This window comes from Oryctolagus cuniculus, chromosome 15, assembly GCF_964237555.1.
Source record: "Oryctolagus cuniculus chromosome 15, mOryCun1.1, whole genome shotgun sequence".
Lineage (NCBI taxonomy): Eukaryota > Metazoa > Chordata > Mammalia > Lagomorpha > Leporidae > Oryctolagus > Oryctolagus cuniculus.
The window spans coordinates 12,978,244-12,998,594 of NC_091446.1; the positions used below are offsets into that span (position 1 = coordinate 12,978,244).

The window sequence follows — 20,351 nt, forward strand, 5'->3', positions numbered from 1 at the left end:
ACAGCCCACTACTCTCAAAAGGGCGAAACAATCCACCCCCACCCAGTTCCCAGACAATCGCAGAAGCCCAAATGCCCAAGGAGCAAGAGAATTGGGTGGGGGCCCCTGCAGGGAGGCTGCCCGGCCCACCCCTACCCCCACCCCAGCCCGAGCAGATTTGCCCGAGCGAGTTATAAATCTACCGGTACCATTTCTTTTTCGTCACTTGCCTAATCCCGTGCCCTTCGTTTCATGTGCTGTAATTACTAACATCTGCTTTCGGAGCCCGGCCCGCATGGAGCTCGCAAAGGCAGTTTTCAGCGCAGAACAATGGCGACAGCTGTTTCATTTAGCCTAGGGCCAGCACTTCCTGTTCAGTCTACATCTGCCCTCCTGTGTCCAATTTCTGCTCCAGGGTTTTGTGTTTTGTTTTCTGTTTTTTTTCCCCCCTTCCTCTGACCTTGCTATATGTTTAAGAAGAATTTCTAACTTAGCACCCCAGCTAGTATTTCTAGCACATTTGCTTATTAGATTGGCGACAGCCAGAGGGAGATAGGAGAAAGCCCAGATTGTCTCCAGTAGCAAATGCGGTAGAAGGCAGGGGCAGAAGAGGAGGGCTGGCCGGGGACCCAGGAGCCAGGTTCTCGCAAGATTCCTGGGGCAGCAGGTTGGCGCTTATGTGACCTCTCTGGAGCTTAGACACAAGGAAGATGGACTCAGCTCACCTGTCCCCCAGCCAGGGGTCATCTGCGTAGCTTATTTGGTAAGGGATCACCCGAGCTTCCCACTGGGGGAGCCCTGTGTCCATGGGTGGCCACCGACGTGCAAGGGCCCTGCCTTGGGAACAGAACAAGCTCGCCTGAGGACTCTCTGGACGCTCGTCCACTTATTCCCATGGAGTCACCAGCGATGTCATCGAAAGCCCCTCCAGTCTGCACAGGAAAATCCAGAGGGGGACAGGAAACACTGTGGAAAGGAGAATAAGGAGCCAAGCTTTTGCTAAGTCTGGACCCCCTTAGCGTGCGTGACTGCCCGGCTCCTGCCCTGCCATCCGCCCCACCTCGCCTGCGTCCATCCGATCCACACCTAGGGTCCCTGTGCGCTGCAGTCCAGGAGTCCAGTGAGTCCTGAGGCTCCACCACGGGGCTGGGTTAGAGTGTGGGCACTGCCTCCAGGGCTTGCTGGAGCAGAGGCCATCGCGGCCGGGCGGGAACTTGTAGGATGGTATAAGCGTCCTGCGGATGCAGCACACTCACTGTGGGAGCCAGCGGTTGGACGCAGCGGGATGACCCAATAGCACTTACAGAGCCCAAGGCATCAGGACTGGCAGAGGCCCTGGGGAGTCACTGCTCCTTCCTGCAGAGGCAGCCACTGGGCACAGAGAAGCACTGACCATTCTGCTCGCGTGGCTTGCTCCAGCTCGGGACTGTCGAGAAGCACGTGGAAGAAAATCTCCATTGGTTCCTGGGAGCTTGAGACATCTTCTTCATCTCAGTGTGAGATGTCTCCTTCAATCCTCCACCTTCTCGGCCCTTCTCAGTGGCTCACATGAAGTTAGCTGGGGTCTTCCCCTCCCAGTAGGTGGGGGACTCCAGCAGCAGCGGTCAGGGCCCGAGACCCACTCCGGGGCCACACTTCCTGGCCTCCAGTGGACAACTCAAACTCAGTGGCTCCTAAGCCAAGGCTGGCACAGCCGTGATGCCGGGGTCGGGGCCTGGCAAGGACAGGCAGGCACGGGGAGCGGCACAGCTCCCACACCCAGGGAGCCCCACACTTCCCACCATTGGCAGAGGCATCGCAGGGAAGTCCCTAGATTCGGAATGCGAGGACCAGGCAGCATAGCCTCAGAGGGGCCGCTGGCCTCTGGGCAGGTGGCCGCCTGTGCCCCGTGCACCTGCAGGAGAGCTTCCTCCCCCAGGCGCCCGCCCCAGCCTCTCTCCCTGTCCCCCTCACAGGCTCTGCCTCCCCCTCCACCTTCCTTCTCTTTCTCACTCTCTCCTTTTCTTCTTAAAGTTAATTGCAACTTTTTTCTCAGCGCCCTGATCTGGATAAGCCACATCTCATTAGAAGAAGATTTAGCTTCAGCCAAAGCAGACTGGAGAAGGAATCCCTAATCAACAGAGAAAAGATTTGGGTGTAATTGCTCTCTCCTGCCATCCTGCCCCCACCCCCCGCCTCCGCACTCTCTCTGCTCATTAATCCGAACAGAAAGGCGCCATCGAACATCTTGCTGTTCGCAGCGAACAAATCCAGTGCTTTGGGGTTCTTGGGGGGCCTCGAGGAGGGCTTTGCTGGAAGGAGTAAACCTCTCTGAGGGTGTGTGTTTGGGAAGCGCTTTGGTTGCTGGGGTAAATATTGAGATGCTTTGATTAGGAGGTGGGTTGCAAAGCCCTGTTGGTTATTGGGGTGAGTGTGACATGCATCAATAGAACATTGATGGTTGGGGTGGTTTATGGGAGTGAATTGCTTTTGGGGTTGGGAGATGGGTGGGTGACGTGGTTTTGTGGCTCAGGGGTGCATGGGTGGCCCTTGGGTTGCACGGCACGTGTGTGTGTGTGCGCATGGAATGCTCTGTGTGCCGGACGTGTGTGTCACATGCACAAGGACCCCTCTGGTGTTTCCCTCTCCCCCAAGTCAGAGCCCTGCTGATGCGTCAACAGTGCCACACAGGAAAACGAACTTAGGAGCAAAGTTGGTGCTTGTAGCGACCCTGGGTCCTTGAACACCCACTGGTGGAAGCGTGCCGCATGCTCATGCTCTTCCTGCCAAATTTGGGAATGTTTCCTTCTGACCATGTATCATGGGGGAGGGGGATCTTGCAACGGAAAAAGCAATGCATGCTCAGAAAGGAAGAAAGCAGCCACACTGCACGCTCCTCCTGGAGAGGAGCGAATGTCACAAGGAGCTACATCATGAAAGGAGGCTCTCACAGCACCCGGACCTGTCCTCCTCCTGCCATTCCAGAAACGGGCCGTGCATCTGTGCTCCGCAGTGGCTTGTGTTCTACACGATTCTGCACTTGGCTCTTTTTATTAACTGTTTTAATTTTCAAAGAAGATTTTTTTTTTATCTATCTGAAAGGCAGAACGGCAGAGAGCAAGAGAGACGGAGATCTTCCACCTGCTGGTTCACTCTCCAAAGGCTCACGAAAGACCAGGCTGGGCCAGGGCAAAGCCAGCAGCCCTGAATTCCATCCAGATCCCCCACGTGGGAGGCAGGAACCCGAGTACTTGAGCCATCTGCCGCTGCCTTCCCAGGCACATGGGCAGGAAGCCGGATGGGGAGCAGAGTAACTGGGACTCCAACAAGTGCTCCAATATGGGATGCAGGTTTTGCAAGAGGCAGCTTAGCCCGTTGCACCATAACACCCAACTTTGCATTTTTCATTTAGCACTAGATTTCGGACATTCTTCTCTGTCAGCATGCACTTTCACTAATGTTGTGTTTTCACTCGTAAAGCTCGTTAATTGAGAAAAATGATAGGGTACCTCTGCTGCACAAGCCACCGTACTGGAGAGCCAGCCCTTCCCCCAGGGAGCGTGGTGACGGCCCCGCCTGATGCTGAGCCTCGCTTAATCCCCAGGACACCCCAGAAGGAGCTCCTACCCACTCATTGATGAGGACACCGATGCTGAGAGGGGCTGGGGAACTTGCCAAAGTCACACCGAAGGTGGCAGAGCCGGCGTTTGAACCCAGGCAGCCTGGATGCAGGGCTCTGGCCCCAGTCACTGCCTTCCAGAGAAAGGGAAGGAAGCAAGCGGGGACGGGGGTGAACGGAGAGGAGATCTGTCCCTGCTGCTCCCACACTCGCTGGAGAACTCAAGACCCCTGCTAGCCCCCCTCCCACATCGCCTACTGTGTTCCAGCCCAGGCTCGCAGGGTCCCTCTCTGTCCTCATCAGGGTCCTCCACGGTTCCCCAGTCCTGGCCTGGGTGCTCTCTGCAAGCCCTGGGGCTGCTGCTGTCAGGAGAACCGAGGAAGCTCCGGCTCGCATTGCCTGTCCCAGTCCCCAGAGGTCGAAGCCTGGCTGCAGCCTTTTTATGTTGCCCTGGGCACAGCCTGTGCCCCCACTGTACTCCTTCCACCTAATCATTGTCCACTGGCAGTGATGCCCACAGGAGTGGGGCTCCCCGAGAATGAGGGTGTGCAGGTCAGGCCACGGTTGAGCTGCAGCCACAAGGGGAGGCACTCAGCTGGAAAGAGCAGACGAGTGTGGAAAGTCCAGGTGCCCCGTGACCGGAGCCCTGGGCTCCAGGCTGGCCTGGAGCTGAGCCCCCCTTCAGCCAGGCCACAGTTCCGCCAGCTCCCACGAGCACAGCACCTTCTGTGCTCTCTTGCCTCTTCTTCACCGCATGGCCAGAACAAGATGAGCCTCTGCAGAGAGAGTAAGTCCTGTTTGCGGTGCTGAAGGAAACTGATCTGCGGAGAGAAGATTTGCGAAGGCAGCTCAGTGAGCTGCTGAGTGCAGGGATGCGTGGGCGCCTGTGACACCGCTGCAAGCCCAAGGTGGACCCCGCACAGCCCGCCAGGGTCCCTGGCCACAGTGATACATTTACCAGATAGTGAAACGGTGACACATTGAAGATATTGGGTTATGTGAACCAAAGTATGGAAATTAATAACGGTGTGTGTATGCCAAGGGTTTTGCTCCATCTGCGCCCTTTACCTTTCTTACTGTGGCTATTAGAAAGTTTAAAATTACATACGTGGGGGCCAGCATTGTGGCACACTGGGATAAGCCACTGTCTGCAATGCCAACATCCCATATGAGCGCCAGTTCAAGTCCCAGCAGCTCTGCTTCTGATCCAGTTCCCTGCTAATGTTCCTGGGAAAGCAGCAGAAAACAGCCTGAGTTCTTGGGCCCCTGCAGCCACGTAGGAGACCCAAACAGAGTTCCAGGCTCCTGGCTTTGGCCTGGCCCAACCCCAGACCACTGTGGCCATGGGGGAGGGGGTGAACCAGTGGATGGAACATCTCTTTCTTTCCCTGTAACTCTTCCTTTCATATAAACAAGTGCATACATCTTTTAAAAAATCAATAAAGTAAAATTTGTGACTCCCTTCATTTTTGTCCTGGACAGCACTGACCTAGAAGGCAACGTAGCCTTTTGAGAATAGTATTATTCCCATTTTACCAGTAAACACATGGGCTGGGATGCTGAGCGGCTTGGCCAAGGATGCCAGCTAATGGCTTCAGGAGTCAGAATTCACAGGACAAGAGGCCAGAGATTTCCACCTGGAGGAGTCTACTGGTTCCACCAGATCGTATGTGCAAGTGTTTAGTGCCAGTGAGCACTGAGGCACACTGGGAGTCTGGGGAGAACATCGGAGAAGCCTGGGATTCGACCTCCCCGGCGCTTGCTGGGAATGTTAAGTCCCAGGGTAATTGCGCATGGTGCTCAGGCAGGCTTTGGGGGTCTCCGTGTGAACGTGGGGTCCCTTCCTCACTCTGGGCTTCAGCTCCTGTATCAGTCAATGAGGGGCTGGACTGGATGTTCTTGAAGGCCCACCAGGACCCCTGGGCGTCTCAGCAGATTCTTCCCTTCCAGGGCTGGGGGTGAGCTGGAGAACACCCCGCTTTGCCCACAGCTGAATGACAACCTCTTCTGTGCCATCTGGAAGATGGGGGCGAGAAGAGCGTGGACTTTGGAGAACTGCTCCAAGTATCAGTGAGACAATGCCAGCGATGCACCCAGGAGGTGCACGATAAATGCAGTAACTAGGTTAACCAGCTGGCTTGGATAGTGCAGGGTCAGTAGCCTCAGATTCTGGGGCAGTATCTGTCTTGGCGCCTCCCCCTAACCTGACACACTCAACGGCTGAATTTGATCTAAGACAGTTTCACCTTGAACTTGGCTTTTGAAGGGTTTGTTACCACTGCAACTCGATTCCCTGATTGAATGGGTAACAGAAGCAACTGGGACAGATGAGGGCAGCTGGGCAGGGGCCCGCAGGGAGACCGGCGGTTCTTGTCAGAAGCATCTTCTAGAGTGTTTGGAGTAAGTCCAGAAAATTCCTCTCCCGGCCAGAAGTCAAGGGCTTACTTCTTTCCCCCAGCAGCAGGGGTCAAATGTCCTCTTCTGTTCTTTGGAGGAGCAATGCAGATCCATGGCCACAGCCCTTCCTCCTGGCCCTTTCACTGTGGGAGGACCCTGCCCCGAATGCTGGGTAAACAGCCTCCTCTGTTAGATAAAGGCTTTATCATCTCGCCTCCTGCATTCAACCTCTTTGTCATGACTCTGCAAATCTTCAAATCTGAAATCTGCATTGGGAGTAAGGGGAACTTGATTTTGTATCCCAAGTGGTTATCTTGCACTCAGTGGGGAGAACCCTGAGTTCAAAGTGTAGGCTCGCAACCGTCTCTGGTGTTCGTCGGCTGCCATCTGCTGGGCAGTCCTGGAATAGCCTGGTTCCCTCGCTCTCTTGCTCACTTGCTGAGAAGGATATGTAAGTCAGCCATGGTCTTAGGCACCTGGATTATCAGGCAACAAAATAGACGAATTCCCTTATTCTTTGCATTACAGTCTTGCTAAGTGCATGGGGAAAATTCAAGGAGAATTGTAGGGGAGATTGGAAATCCTGGATGGGAGAAGGTGAGTTAGAGGTTTCATCTGCTAGAGAGACAGACAGACAGATAGCCAGAGCTCACACCCACCAGTTTACTCCCCCAGATGCCTCCAATGGCTGGGGTGGGCTGGACAGAGGCCAGGAGCCAGGAACTCAATCTGGGTCTCCCACTTGGGAGACCTGATCCATCACTATCGCCTCCCAGGGTCTGTGTTAGCAGGAAGCTGGAGTCAGGAGCTGGGACTCAGACCCAGGCATTCCGACATGGGATGCGGGCATCCCGGCCAGGGTCTTACCCACCGGGCCCAACACCCACACCCCTCACCCCCGGAACTGAAGTTTTAAATAGTTTTTAGGGTTAGGCTCACCGAGAAGGTGACTTTCAAACATAACTTGAAGGAACCAAGGGGAGTGTCGTGGACTCCAATATGCGACATGGGGGTCTTGAGTGGTGTCTTAAGCTCTCAACTAAATGTTCACCCCATGATCCATAATAGTTAAAGCCTCGACCAGATAGACACTGCACCCTCAGGAAAAGTTCTGCTCTGGAAAGAGAGGAAGAGAACGAGGTCTGCAAAAAAGATATCAGCCTAACCCATAACATTTTATTTCTCAGTAAGAGACAGTGGACACACCTATGGCAAAATAATACCTGGTATTGACTTTCCAGTCATTTCATTTACTAAATGAATTCATTAATTCAACACTGTGTGTGTGACCCCTGTGTTGCCGGGGAGTGAGCTGTGAGTTCCTGCATCACAAGGAAGCTGGCAGTGAGACCAAGCCCACATAACCTGAGGTCTTAGTTCACTTTGCTAAATCACCCTCGCTGGCCTGGATTTGCTGATACCTCACTGCGGAGCTGAGCACTGAGCCCCTGGGAGATCCTGGACTGCAGCTTTCTCTCCTTGTGCTAGCTCTATCTGCTTTTGGAATCAGGATAATACTTGTTTTAAAAAAATGAATTGGGCAGTGTTCCTTCTTCTATGTTCTGGAACATGATGCAAAATTTGTGTTGATTGTCCCTTGAATGTCCAAGAGAATTCTCCAATAAAAGCACCCTGGAAGCTTTTTAAGTGACAAACTCATTTTTTTAAAAATAATTAGAAGACTATTCAGTTGTTTTGGTCGGACTTTGGTAATGTGTGTATTTGAGAAACAAATAGACTGGGTCCATGTCTTTTAAGATGTTGAACTTATAAGCATAAAGTTGCTCAAAGTATCTGCTTATTGTCTTTTTAATGGCTACGACATCTGTAACAATACCCATCTCACTTCTGATAATGTTACTGTTGATTTTTGTCAGTCTCTAGTGATTAACCAGTTTTATTGACTTTTTGAAGAACAGCCCTTTTGTTTCATTGATTTTCCCCATTTTTCTGCTGTCTTCAGTTTCATAGATTTCTGCTCCTGTTTGTGTTTCCTTCCTCCCTCTTTCTTTGAGTACAGTTTTGTCTCCTTCTCGTTGTTGAAGTCAGAACTTTGGTTATTGACTCAAGATGTCTCCTCCTTTCAACATTGGCATTCAGTGCTATGAATTTCCCTCTCAACACTGCTTTAGCTGTACCTTAGAGTTCTGTGAATTTCTAATTTCCTTTGATAGTCTCTCTTTGGCCTTGACCTATTTAGAAATAGGCTATTTAACTTCCAAACGTCTGGAGACGTTTCTGTTGTCTTACGCTCACTGCGTTTTAATAACTTTCTCTGGTATTACTTCATTCTTACGAGACCAGGACTTCGTCCACTTGGTGTGCTGCTCCATCACTAATGCTGAGAACAGGACAACAGTATGTGCTCACTAAATAAGGACGAATGATTGAACTATTTCACTTATAATCATTAAGAAGAAGCCTGAAGTTTAGAAGGGGGAGAGAAATAGCAGAAAGTTGATGGTGATTCTTCCTGGGTGGAGAAATATGATCATCTTTTCTTTGTCTTAATCTTTTATATCTTTGATGTTCTCTGCAATAAGCATTGCTACATTTACAATCAGGTAAAGACGTGATAAAAGTGGGGGCCGCCATTTCTGACTATTTTTACTCCCTCTCTGGAAGGTCCTTTCCGAATTTGAGTTGCTGAAAAGCTGAAGATGAGCTGCAGGACAAAAGGACCCCCAAGGAGGTCCTGGAGTTGACCAAACCCAGACCCTCAGATGGGCATGGCCCCTTCAGCCCCTCAACTTTGTAGGTTTCTGAGACTGCGGTTACAATAACCTTATCATTGAGTTCATGTGCATCTGGAGTCACAGGGTCCATTTCAAACTTCTCATATAAAGGCCTTTTGAGATCTCATAAATTAGTGTTCACCCCAGACGAACTGGTGTAATGTTGTAAATAGAGCATCCACCTGCTTAAGTTCAGCCATCAGAATTACTTTGAAATTTTACTTTGAGGAAACAGTGTTGATCAGTGTTTGTTTTCAGAATTCACAGTGCACAACAGATTGCTAAAAAATAATAGGACAAAACAGAGAGGTGATATTGTATGTTTTCTTTATTTTAATGCCACCATCGTATTAATAATACCTTATATTAATAATTAATAATGTATAATAAAATAATTAATAATACCTTATATTAATAATTTTAGCCACACCTCTTCATATTTTTAAAAAATTTGAATTTCTTTATTGAGAGAGAGACAGAGAGAGCTTCCATCTGCTGGTTCACTCCCCCGAATGCCTTCAATGGCTGGGGCTGGGCTGGGGTTGAAGCCAGGATCTGGGAACTCAGTCTAAGTCTCTCACGTTGGTGACAGGAACCCAGTGACTTGGATCAACACTGCTGCCTCCCAGGGTCTGCATTAGCAGGAAGCTGGAGTCAGGAACCAGAGCCAGGGACCAAACCCAGGAACCCCAACACGAGACGCTGGCGTTTTAGCTGCTAAGCTAAATGACCACTCCTCACTGTATGCTTTCAAGACAACTTACTTGGAGAGCCAAGTGGACAAGACAATTTGATGAAACCCAGGCACCCAAGTTCACTGCTGAAAGAGTTCTTGGGCGAGGACAGTTTCTGAAGACGGTGAACAGACTTCTCTACTATTGAAAATAATCCAGAGAACTTGGTTTCACTTTTTTTGCACTTTTCTTCCATGAAGTGATTCCTAGAGCCAGAAATCCTTTTCACCCTTTTCCACTTTGGAGATGATATTCTGTAAGGTCCAGGGGCTTCTTGGGGCCCGGGGTTGGATGGCTTTGTAACCTGATGCCTGTGGCTGTTTCAGGGTCATTCCTAGGGGATCTGCGTGAAAGGCAGGGAAGGTAGTGTGGCAGCAGCTACGTCATCCTTGGGCCTGGGCCATGAGAGCATCAAGGTCAAGGAGCAAATCCGTATCAGCGTGTGCAGGTTAGAGACCAGGCAACTCACGAGAAGCTCGGAGGAGCTTCCCCATGCCCCCCTTTTCCTGGCAAACTTGACCCCGGAATTCCAACCACTGTTTTCAACCTGAACATGAGGGCCCATACCATGTTTTCAGGTGATCCAGGAAAATTCTTTCTTTTGAGTTCCCATACACAGCACAGAGCTGCTTGGGACGGAAAGAACTTGTCTTTGCCACAACCCTGCAGAGCGGGAATTGGCTTTCATCCTGCCCTGGGATCCGGTGGCGAAGTGGCTGGGTCTCTTTTGTTAGTTGGTTTCCCACGTGGAACAAACTCTTTCTCTTGAAAGAGTGGCCTCCAGGGCGGGTTCTAGGCCCCATCCTCTACTTCCCACCGCACAGCAGCCCCTCTCCTTAGCTGGGCCTTACTCGGGGTAGGACAGCCAAGAAGAGGCTGGAACCTGGAGCCCCAGTGCGTCCCAGAGCAGCTAGGAGCTCAGGCACGGGATGCAGCCACTGGGACCAGATCCGGGGCGGGGCCAGCGCAGGCGGGCCGGGACGTCAAGTCGGAGGAAGTACAGGCAGCAATTTGCAAGATCTGGGCTGTCATCACATTTTCCTGTGTTGTCATTGACAAGTGTTTGCTTTCTCTCCAGAGCAGGTACGAGACGGGGCGAATGAAGGCAGGCCACATCCACATGCCGGGTCTGCCCAGCCGCACGGATGAGGCAAGGTGCGGAGGCGGGGGGTGGGGAGGGGATGCCCTGGAAGTCTAGAGGTGCCGTTTGCTCCTTGGGCGCCCGAAGGTGCATGCCAGGGCCCGGGGTGGTGGCCACCAGGAAGCAACACACCTCAGTATAACTTGCCTTAACACAGCTCGCCTCGATGGGAATGAGTTTTCCAGAAAGCAAATCTGAGTTCGGTTAGCAAACAGCAGGGTCCTTTCTCGTCGTGATCATGAGGAAAGCCCAGCTTGCTGGCCCCCAGGAAGAGTTTCAGCAAAGGAGGGGAGAGAGAAGAGGTAGCAGGAAGGAACACGAGCCCAGCCCGTGCCCGAGACCTCCTGTCCTGATTGGGAAGATCCTGGCGTGCCCGCTTGGGGGCGGGAGACAAGCAGCAGCTCCTACCTGCTGCCTCTCTCCCAGAGAAACTCAAACGGGGGCGTCTCCCAGCGTTGCCTGGGCAGCTGTTGCACATGCGTACACACACACGCATCGCTGGGAGTTTGTTAAAGTGTAGATTCTGGTGCCCGAGGTCTGGCCTGAGAATCTGCATTTCTCAGAGATCCTAGACAAGGTCAATGTTGCTGGCCCACGGAACTCTCTTAGAATCAGCAGCAAAGCATCCGAGGATACTGGCTTTGCTCCCACACTTCTGCATCCCTCCGACCTAAGCTCAAACCAGAGAAGATATAAATGACCCAGTTGCGTGGCCTGGGAAGCTTGGTGATAATGGCCAAAGCCTGGGCCTGGTGACCAAGTGAGTGCTCCAGGAACTCCAGCTCCCGCTCCTCCCTGCATCCGTCCCTCCGAGGGTGGGCCATATGCCCAACTGGGGTCAGCTGCCTCCAGGGAAAGGCAGGCTGGTCACCGGGTGCAAGCGTATAGAGCTTCTCACCTTTGTGAAGCCACTGCGGTCCAGACCTAGGGGCCAGAGCCATGACCTGCCCCTCCCTCTCTGTCTCCCTCCCTCATTTCTTCACTGCATATTGAACAACTGTCACAGCAGACCCCGAGTCAGCCCTGGGGATCCATGAGCAAACGGTTCTCTCATGAAGCTTAGCGCCTGGTCAGAAACGAGACAGGTGCACTTCTCAAGAGTGTGGACAAAAGCCAATTCAGATGTTTTTATTTATTACAGGGGCAACACACGAGGTCTTCAACCAGTTCATGGAGAGCGTTGTGAATAAACTATGTATAGGTTTCAATAATTTCTGCATCAAAATAAATTTGTTATAACAGGTCTGACCAGGAGGTAGGTGGAGGCACCAAGAAACGGAAGGCATCCGTGTGCAATGAGCCCTTACTACGGCATCATGAATTCGGCTAAAATCGAAGCAAGAACAAACATCAAATTTATGGTAAAGCTCGGGTGGAAGAATGGCAAAATCATCGAAGCTTTGCAAGTGGTCTATGGGGACAGCGCCCCGAAGAAGTCAGCGGTGTACAAGTGGGTAACGCGCTTTAAGAAGGGGAGAGACGACGTGGAAGACGAAGCCCGCAGCGGCAGACCATCCACGTCAATTTGCGAGGAGAAAATCAGCCTCGTCCGGGCCCTCATCGAAGAGGACCGACGGCTGACCGCAGAAGCCATAGCCAACACCATCGACATCTCCATCGGCTCCGCCTACACGATTCTCACGGAGAAGCTCAAGCTGAGCAAGCTTTCTGCGCAGTGGGTGCCCAGGCTGCTGCACCCGGACCAGCTGAAGACAAAGGCAGAGCTTCCCGTGGGAATCCTAAACAAGTGGGAGCAAGACCCTGGGCTGTAACAGGAGCTGAGACGCGGCCTTCCAGGATGATCCTGTACACGGAGCATCATCAAAACAGTGGCTCCCTGGAGGCGGAAGTGGCCCAGCCAAAGCCAGAGCAGACTGGTCAAGGTCAAGGAGAGAAGTTATGGCGGCAGACTCCGGGGACGCTGGACGCATTTTGCTGGTGGACATCTGTTTCTTGAGAGAGTGTGTGAGGAGAGCCAAGCTGCAGCAGGAACACACCCAGCAAGTGCAGCGGGGCGTCCTTCCCCGCGTGACAATGCTCCTGCTCTCCTCTCTCAAACAAGGGCAAACGGAGCCGGGGGGGGGGGGGGGGGGGCAGCAGGGATTCAAAGGGAAATCATTGGGCATCCACCCGACAGCCCTGATGCAGCTCCTTTGGTTTTTTCTGTTTCCTGACCTTGACAACTCTTTTTTTTTTTTTTTTTTTTTTGGACAGGCAGAGTGGACAGTGAGAGAGAGAGACAGAGAGAAAGGTCTTCCTTTGCCATTGGTTCACCCTCCAATGGCCGCCACGGCTGGCACACTGCAGCCGGCGCATCGCGCTGATCCGAAGGCAGCAGCCAGGTGCTTCTCCTGGTCTTCCATGCGGGTGAAGGGCCCAAGCACTTGGGCCATCCTCCACTGCCTTCCCGGACCATAGCAGAGAGCTGGACTGGAAGAGGGGCAACCGGGACAGAATCCGGCACCCCAACCGGGACTAGAACCCGGTGTGCCAGTGCCACAGGTGGAGGATTAGCCTAGTGAGCCACGGTGCTGGCCAACAACTCTTTAAATGGCTCTGTGTTTCTTCAGTCAATTATGCCAAAAGGACTTATCGACCTCAGGTCTTTGGGGGTGGACTCAATGGCTGCTTACCAGTGTGTCTTGCACTTAAGGGGCCTATGTAGGGAAGTTTGAATCTTTTAGTTTTATCTCAATTCCATTTCCCCACAGCCTTTTTGAGGTCCCCTCCTATTTCTGACACCTTAGATTTGCATTTCAAAGACCTGCTGTATAGCAGCCATTGTGTTAAACATGACATTGGGACATCCTCCTCAGCCTCATAACAGCCTACATAGCAGGTACTCTGGTTTTCTCTGTTTTTGCAGATTTATTTATTGAAAGGCAGAGTTACAGAGACAAAAGGAGAGAGAGAGAGAGGAAGAGAGAGAGAGATAGAGAGAGAATTGAGCTTCCATACACTGGTTCACTGCCCAAATGTCTGCAACGGCCAGGGCTGGGTCAGATTGAAGCCAGGAGCCTGGAACTCCATCCAGGTCTCCCACATGAGTGGCAGGAGCCCAAGGACTTGGGCCATCTTCCGCTACTTTCCCAGGTGCATTAGCAGGGAGCTGGATTGGAAGCGGAGGGGCCAGGACTTGAACCAGTGCTCATGTGGGATGCTGGCACCACAGGTGGCTGCTTAACCTGCTGTGCCACTCCGCCAGCCTCTGGCAGGTAATATTCTAAACCCACTTCAAAGACGAGGGCACCGAGGCATAGAGAGGGTAAGGACCCTTGCCAAGGATACCAGCCATGCAGAAGAAGAACTAGGGTGAAGACCCAGGCGGGCTGCTTCCAGTGCAGGCTCCGTGCCTTCTCCTGGGCACCTCCCTTCCCTAGGCGGGGGAGCTCCTGGGAAGCCAAGGACAGCTGGTGCTGAGTTGGAAATGTGGCAGGGCATTGGATGATATGGGTGACATTAACCCCAGAACCACAGGGGGCAATAACTTGATGCACACGTGCCTGTCTCTCTTGGACAGACAGCCCTTCAGCATGGTCCAAAGGGCTTGAATTCTTGCCCAGCATCCTTCTCCTTCCCTTGGGACCAGCCAGGGACACACTGCTTGCTTGGCTTGGCTGTGTCTTGCTAAGAAAAAACAGCATCTTCTGTGTTTCCTAGGCCTTCTGGGATGTCCACATGCACACATATGTGATCATGTATGATTACACAACCTCACACCCCACAGACATGCTCACCCTTGAACAAATGCACACCACCATGCATAGCGCGTGCACACACACACACGCTCACACACACACCACACACACACATCTGCCCGCATTCCTGTGGGCGTCTGCTAAGACTGTGAAGCAGGCGAGACAAAGTCTTTGCCACTCTCCGCTTTGCACCTGTGGTATTTGCTTCTGCGTTTACCTCTGGCAAGGCGAGTTTGTTTCGCTCAAGTCACTAAAGTAGAAATTCTTTCTACTTTTAAAGCCCAGCACGCAGCACTGTCTGACCCCATCCCCTGACACCCGAAACAGACAGGAAGAGGCCTCAAAAGGCCAGAGGGTCGATGGTCTCGGTTTTCAAAATGCTCCCTCCATGGTTGGATCCTTCTGCACCCAGTTTTCATTCATCTCGGGGGTCGGGGCCTGCCGTCTGCTTTTGTGTGGGAAAATCCTCTCCTGGCCAGTCACTGTTTACCTGGTTCGGGGCCTAGCCTTTGCTGTCTGCTCTGCATGAATCTGATGCCTACCGCATGCTGGTCCCGTGCCACTGGCTGGCGTCCCCTCGGACAATGTCCACTAAGAGGCTTCTGCTGTCCTGGTCTTCAAAAACTGCAAGTGCTGTCAACCCAGCGTCAAGTCCAGTCTTGGGGACACAGACTATCAACACCCTAGTAAGCCAAGGAGACGTAGAGGCCCAGGTACTGTGTGCTGGAGGAGTCTGAGAGAGGGCAGAGTGTGGGAGCTGGACTGGGTGTGGAAGGCTTCCTGGAGGAGGTGAGGTTCCTCATGGGCTTTTGTTGTGGGTGGAATTGTATCCTCCTCCAAGTTTAGATATTCAAGTCCTAACGTCCAGTACCTGAGAATGCAACCTTATTTGGAAATAGGGTCACAGCTGGTGTAACTAGCTAAGTGGAGGTAGGTTGGAATAGGGTAGGCTCCTGGTCCAAGATGACTGACATCTCTATAAACAGGGGAAATTCTAAGACAGACGTGTGCACAGGGAGAGCGCCACGTGGAGAGAAGGCAGAGATGCGGTGCTGCTTCTGCAAGCCCATGCCAGGGAAGGCCAGCACCACCGGGAACCGGGAGAGCCTGGGGCCGAGTCCCCTGCAGGAGGAGTTGGATGGGACGAAACTTAGAAGGAAGCAACCCCGGACATTGACCTTTGACCTTCAGCCTCCTGAACGGGAGACGATTAACATCTGTGGTTTGAGCCCCGGGCCCCGGCCCTTGGTTCCAGCAGCCCTAGCTAGCTGATGGAGGCTGGACAGACAGGAAGTGGTGTGTGCTACAGAGAAAGCAACGTGGCCACCAGCTGCCCCACCACAGGCCCTGACGACCCACTCCCCCTCCCACCTCCCTCACTTCCGTGCTGCCGGGGGAGAAAAGGCCTGGGGGCCAGGGTGGAGAGGTGGGGGCCAGGTGGGCCTGGGCTGCCTGGTTGCAGATGGCCCCTGTGGCCAGGAGCAGCTGAAGAAGAACACTTGGCCGCATCCCTGCTGCCTCTCCGGCAGGGGGTGGGACTCTGCGCCGATGGGCAGGGCTGCCCTAGCTAGCACACACCTGGTTGGGAGTTGCAGGAAAACAGTGCGTGTTTGTGCGGCTCTGCACTGAAGGGCACTGGATCCGTGCAAAGCTGATCAGTGAGACACAAGGGGCTTGGCTTGAGCCACAGGATCTCGTACCTGCTGTGGGTCCTTTCGCTGGGCTGCAGCCTGGGCTGAAATGGGAGAACGGCTGTCCCCTTAACGTCTGTGAATGTGACCCTCTCAGAAGCAGGGTCTCTGCAGAAGTGACCACCTGGTGACAGCGGCTCGAATCCACTGACTACTGTCCTCACAAGACAAGGGGCATTTGACACAGACACACGAAGAGCAAGCAGGCGGCCGCACAAAGACAGAGGCACCCCCAGGGAGAAGGCAGCAGGAGCGTGGAAGCCGAGAAGGCCCCGGGTGCAGCGGGCAGCCCAGGAAGGCCAAGGCTTTGGCCACCACCAGAAACTAAGAGAGGTGAGCCAGGTCCCTCTGCAGGCAGCACGGCCCTGCGGGCACCTGGTTTTCAGACCTAGGACCTGCACCGCCGCGAGAGAACAGGGGCCTGGTGTTTGCAGCCCGCATTTGGTGGCACCTTCTTGGGCAGCCACAAGAGATGGAGACGGGCAGCTCCTCCCCCACCCACCACGGCAGAGCGCAGCCCCATCTCTCCCCACCACCCATTGCCGCAAGGTGTTCTTGCAGAAATCTTGATCCAGGACATACATCCATGAAGAGTGAAGCTGCTGGCCAGGGCAGACACAACTCCCAAGGTCTCACCCCCTACCCTTGGAGTGTGGACGTGGCTGCTCCCAGCTGGTTGGAAGCCAGCGGGGCCAGGAAAAGGCTGATGCCGGCACTGAGAAGGTGGATGACCCACAGTCCTGACTGCCACACCTGGGCCCCAGCCGCCCCTGGCTCTGCATCCTTCCCCTAGCCACCCCCTCTCTCCTCTCTGGCCACACTTGCTGACTTCTGGTCCTTCTAAACTGTTCTCCATGTACCCAACACATGTCCCTCCGTCTGGAATTATGCCCCACCCCTGCCTGCCACCTACCGCCACCTGCTAACTCCTTCTTATCTCTCCGATGGCAGCCTGGACAGCACCTCCAGGAGGCCTCGCTGCCCATCGGTGCAGGGCGTTCCTGGGACCCTGCTGAGCTGCCTTGGCAGCATTCTGGAATACAATGCTGACCGCACTGCGGGCCTGCTCACTTGTCTGTGGCCCTGATCCCCGGTGGCCAATGACTCCATGAGACCGCAGCCCTTGGGTCTCAAGGACATTTGAGAACTATGTGGCTGAACGAACAGGTGTCTTTACTGCAGAGCACCTCACAGCCTGTAGTGCACAGCACCTAGAACACAGCTGATGCTCGGTGAAGATTTGTTGAGAAACCATCGGTGGGTGAATCCCAAAGGCCGCCAGGCCCCAGCTGGCTGACTCTGGACATCAAGCCAGAATGCCACTGGGTCTTGTAAAAGTGAGTGCAAGGGACGATTCTCAGGGTGCAAAGCAGAGGCCCGGACTGCTGGGCCTGAAGTGGGCAGGCCAAAGGCCATCCTCAGCCTCACCTTTACCCAAGGGGCATCCCCAGGTCCCTGCATGACAGACCTCGCTAGTGGAGGCCGCCACTCCTGCCTGCGCTGGCTTGCCACTGTGTGGGGGAGGGACATGGAGGAAGGACCCACTGTGTTGTACACTGAACATGGTAGAAGGAATTGAAGCAAACAAAAGGATATGCCGTGCAGTGTGTCTTCCTCACCACTGGTACCCCGGGCTCCCTGTTATCTGCCTTCAGCAACTGTGTCCCACTGTCACATGTGTCCTGGAAATGCTTGTATGGACATAAAGCATGTACGTTAAGAGAACTCTTTGTTCAACGTGAGCATGTTATACATACCGTTCTGCACCCCGTTCTTGCTCTTGTTTGCTTGTTTTGCCTTTGAACCTACCTGTGTGGTGGGAGGTCCATCTGTGTCCACCCATCCCACTCCTTTTTTTTAAGATTTATTTTATTTCTTTGAAATACAGAGTTACAGAGAGAGGTAGAGACAGAGAGAGAGAGAGATCTTCCATTCTGCTGGTTCACTCCCCAAATGGCCACAACAGCCAGAGCTGTGCCTATCCAAAGGCAGGAGCCCAGAGCTTCTTCTGGGTCTCCCACATGGGTGCAGGGGCCCAAGCACTTGCGCCATCTTCAACTGCTTTCCCAGGCCATAGCAGAGAGCTGGATCAGAAGAGGAGCAGCCAGGACTAGAACCGGTGCCCATATGAAATGTTGGCGCTTCAGGTCAGGGCTTTAACCTGCTGCGTCACAGCACTGGCCCCCACCTCACTCCTATCTGGACCATCTGCTGGTGTTCTGTTCTACAGTCAATGCCATCATCCCCTCATGAAGTAGGCTCCTAGGACACCCCCTGGCTCTCAAAGCAAAGAGTGCCATGCACACATGGAGGAGTGTGCAGAGAAACACTTGTAAGTGGAGGTGCCGGGCTAAGGGCCATGTGCCTTGTAGTGTCCGTGACATGGTGCCTGTGTGCCTCTCGGGGAGGCGTGCCACTTTGCTCTCCCACCCAGGATGGACTCCACGGAGAACCCGGGTCCCTGCCTGCCGGCCCATGGTGCACCTCCAACCCTGAGCCAGCCCGGTTTGGGCTGGTGTCTGCTCCCCCCACAGACTGCCCCGGTCCCTCTCTGGAGTCCAGCTCCCAGTGGCTCCGTGACCCTTGAAATCCTGAAATCCCCGATTTCACCTGCAGCTTTGTCTTCCCTTACCCCAGGGCTGGCCCAGAGCGAGGCCCCAGAGGGAGCAAGCAACCTCCCAGAAATCTCTCCCTGTGAAATGCACTGGTCCCAGGACAGAGCGTCTGTGAAAGTTTGCAGAGGGGCCCTGCGCCCAGGAAATGGGCCCTGGTGAGGTGTGTCGGGAAGAGCAGGCAGACCGAAGGGGAGGAGTTTTACACGGTCCTCCACAAGGAGCTGTCCCCCCCATGCTCTGCCCCCTAGTCCCTGAGCTTAAACTAGGGGTGGTGTCCAGGTTATAATTTGACCCTTGACCTTCATCTTAGTAGAAAGAGTGTTCTTCATCAACCATCTTCCTTTTCCGCTTTCACCCATGACTCGAGGTGGGACTGCTGGGTCTGAGCCCAATTCTGGCTTCAACTGCCCCGAGTAACCCAGAAAGTCCCCTCTCTAAACCTGTGCCCCGGAATGTGAGATGTTGGCAGTGGGACAGCCCTGGGGTTCTGACCCTAATGGGAGCCTTCTTATTATCCTAGGTTACTGGACATTCTGGAGAATGAGGACCGTGGCTCTGCTGGATGGGGCCGTGGGAGCCGGACACCTGCCCCAGCCGGTTCTCAAGCCACCTGCCCGTCACCATGAGACCCGGGTGGGGCCGCCTGCTCAGAGCAGCTAACTGGCTCCCTGCTCTCCCTGTAAGCATTGAGCCTTGCAAACACACTCAGGAGGCCTCCCGTGACCTCCTTTTACCCCAGGGACCCCCACCCTCAGTCTCAAACACAAATTTTTAAAAAATTTGTAATGAAAGTGATCTTGGCCCATCTCTCATATCTCGACGCTGGTCCGGGACAAAGCTCCCACTCAGCCACCAGCTGAGGCCCAGGGGAGCCTCCTTCCATGTTAAGAACATACTTGGGGGCAGCCACACTAATCATGGAGTAGCAGGCCTCAAGGACGCACCTGCTCGGCCAGGCTCAGCTCAGTCCCGTGGGCGGACACCAGAGACCGGGCACCACGACCCGCGCTTAAGAATCCAGTCAGGAGGCCTGCGCCGCGGCTCACTAGGCTAATCCTCCACCTGCGGCGCCGGCACACCGGGTTCTAGTCCCAGTCGGGGTGCCGGATTCTGTCCCGGTTGCCCCTCTTCCAGGCCAGCTCTCTGCTGTGGCCAGGGAGTGCAGTGGAGGATGGCCCAAGTGCTTGGGCCCTGCACCCCATGGGAGACCAGGAGAAGCACCTGGCTCCTGCCATCGGATCAACACGGTGTGCCGGCCACAGCGCGCCAGCTGTGGCGGCCATTGGAGGGTGAACCAACGGCAAAGGAAGACCTTTCTCTCTGTCTCTCTGTCTCTCTCTCTCACTGTCCACTCTGCCTGTCAAAAAAAAAAAAAAAAAAAAAAAAAAAAAAAGAATGCTTCAGAATCCTGTCAGGGTAAAAGCCCCTTGCAGGCAGCTGAGCCTCTCTACCCAGGAGGGAGGGAGCAGGTGTCAGGGCCTGAGGTGGGGCCTGCAGCTCAGCCAGAGCCCCTCAGGGGTCCCAACTGCCTTAGGGCTGCAGATGAGACTCCGGCTTGGAGGCGGGGGTGGGCAAGCATTCTCTGGGGGTGAGTAGGACTGTGGGGGTGGGGCCATAGACTCCTAAAGAGCAGTTGCCCAGGAGCTGGGAGGCGGAGCCAGGCCAGCCAGGGCAGTCACTGCAGTCAGAGGTGACTGGGATGTCGCGGGTCCACTGGGTACAAACCTCTGTTCCTTCATCCATTAACTGGGAAGTCCCTTCCT

At 53.9% G+C, this 20,351-nt stretch overlaps 1 protein-coding gene across 2 annotated transcripts in view; it reads left to right on the top strand.

Moving 5' to 3' along the window:
* LOC138845283 (protein GVQW3-like) overlaps positions 1 to 17,746 on the top strand; it is a 55,072-nt gene extending 37,326 nt beyond the window's left edge. The window contains exons 2-3 of one of the 2 annotated variants that reach the window (XM_070057139.1): positions 10,527 to 10,598; positions 11,726 to 17,746. In XM_070057139.1, coding sequence (XP_069913240.1) covers positions 11,880 to 12,356 — 477 coding nt within the window. In that variant the 5' untranslated portion in view covers positions 10,527 to 10,598; positions 11,726 to 11,879 and the 3' untranslated portion in view covers positions 12,357 to 17,746. Of the gene's footprint in view, positions 1 to 10,521; positions 10,599 to 11,725 lie in introns of both variants that reach the window. The other variant, XM_070057138.1, reaches the window with a different exon arrangement.
* Positions 17,747 to 20,351: the final 2,605 nt, after the last annotated feature.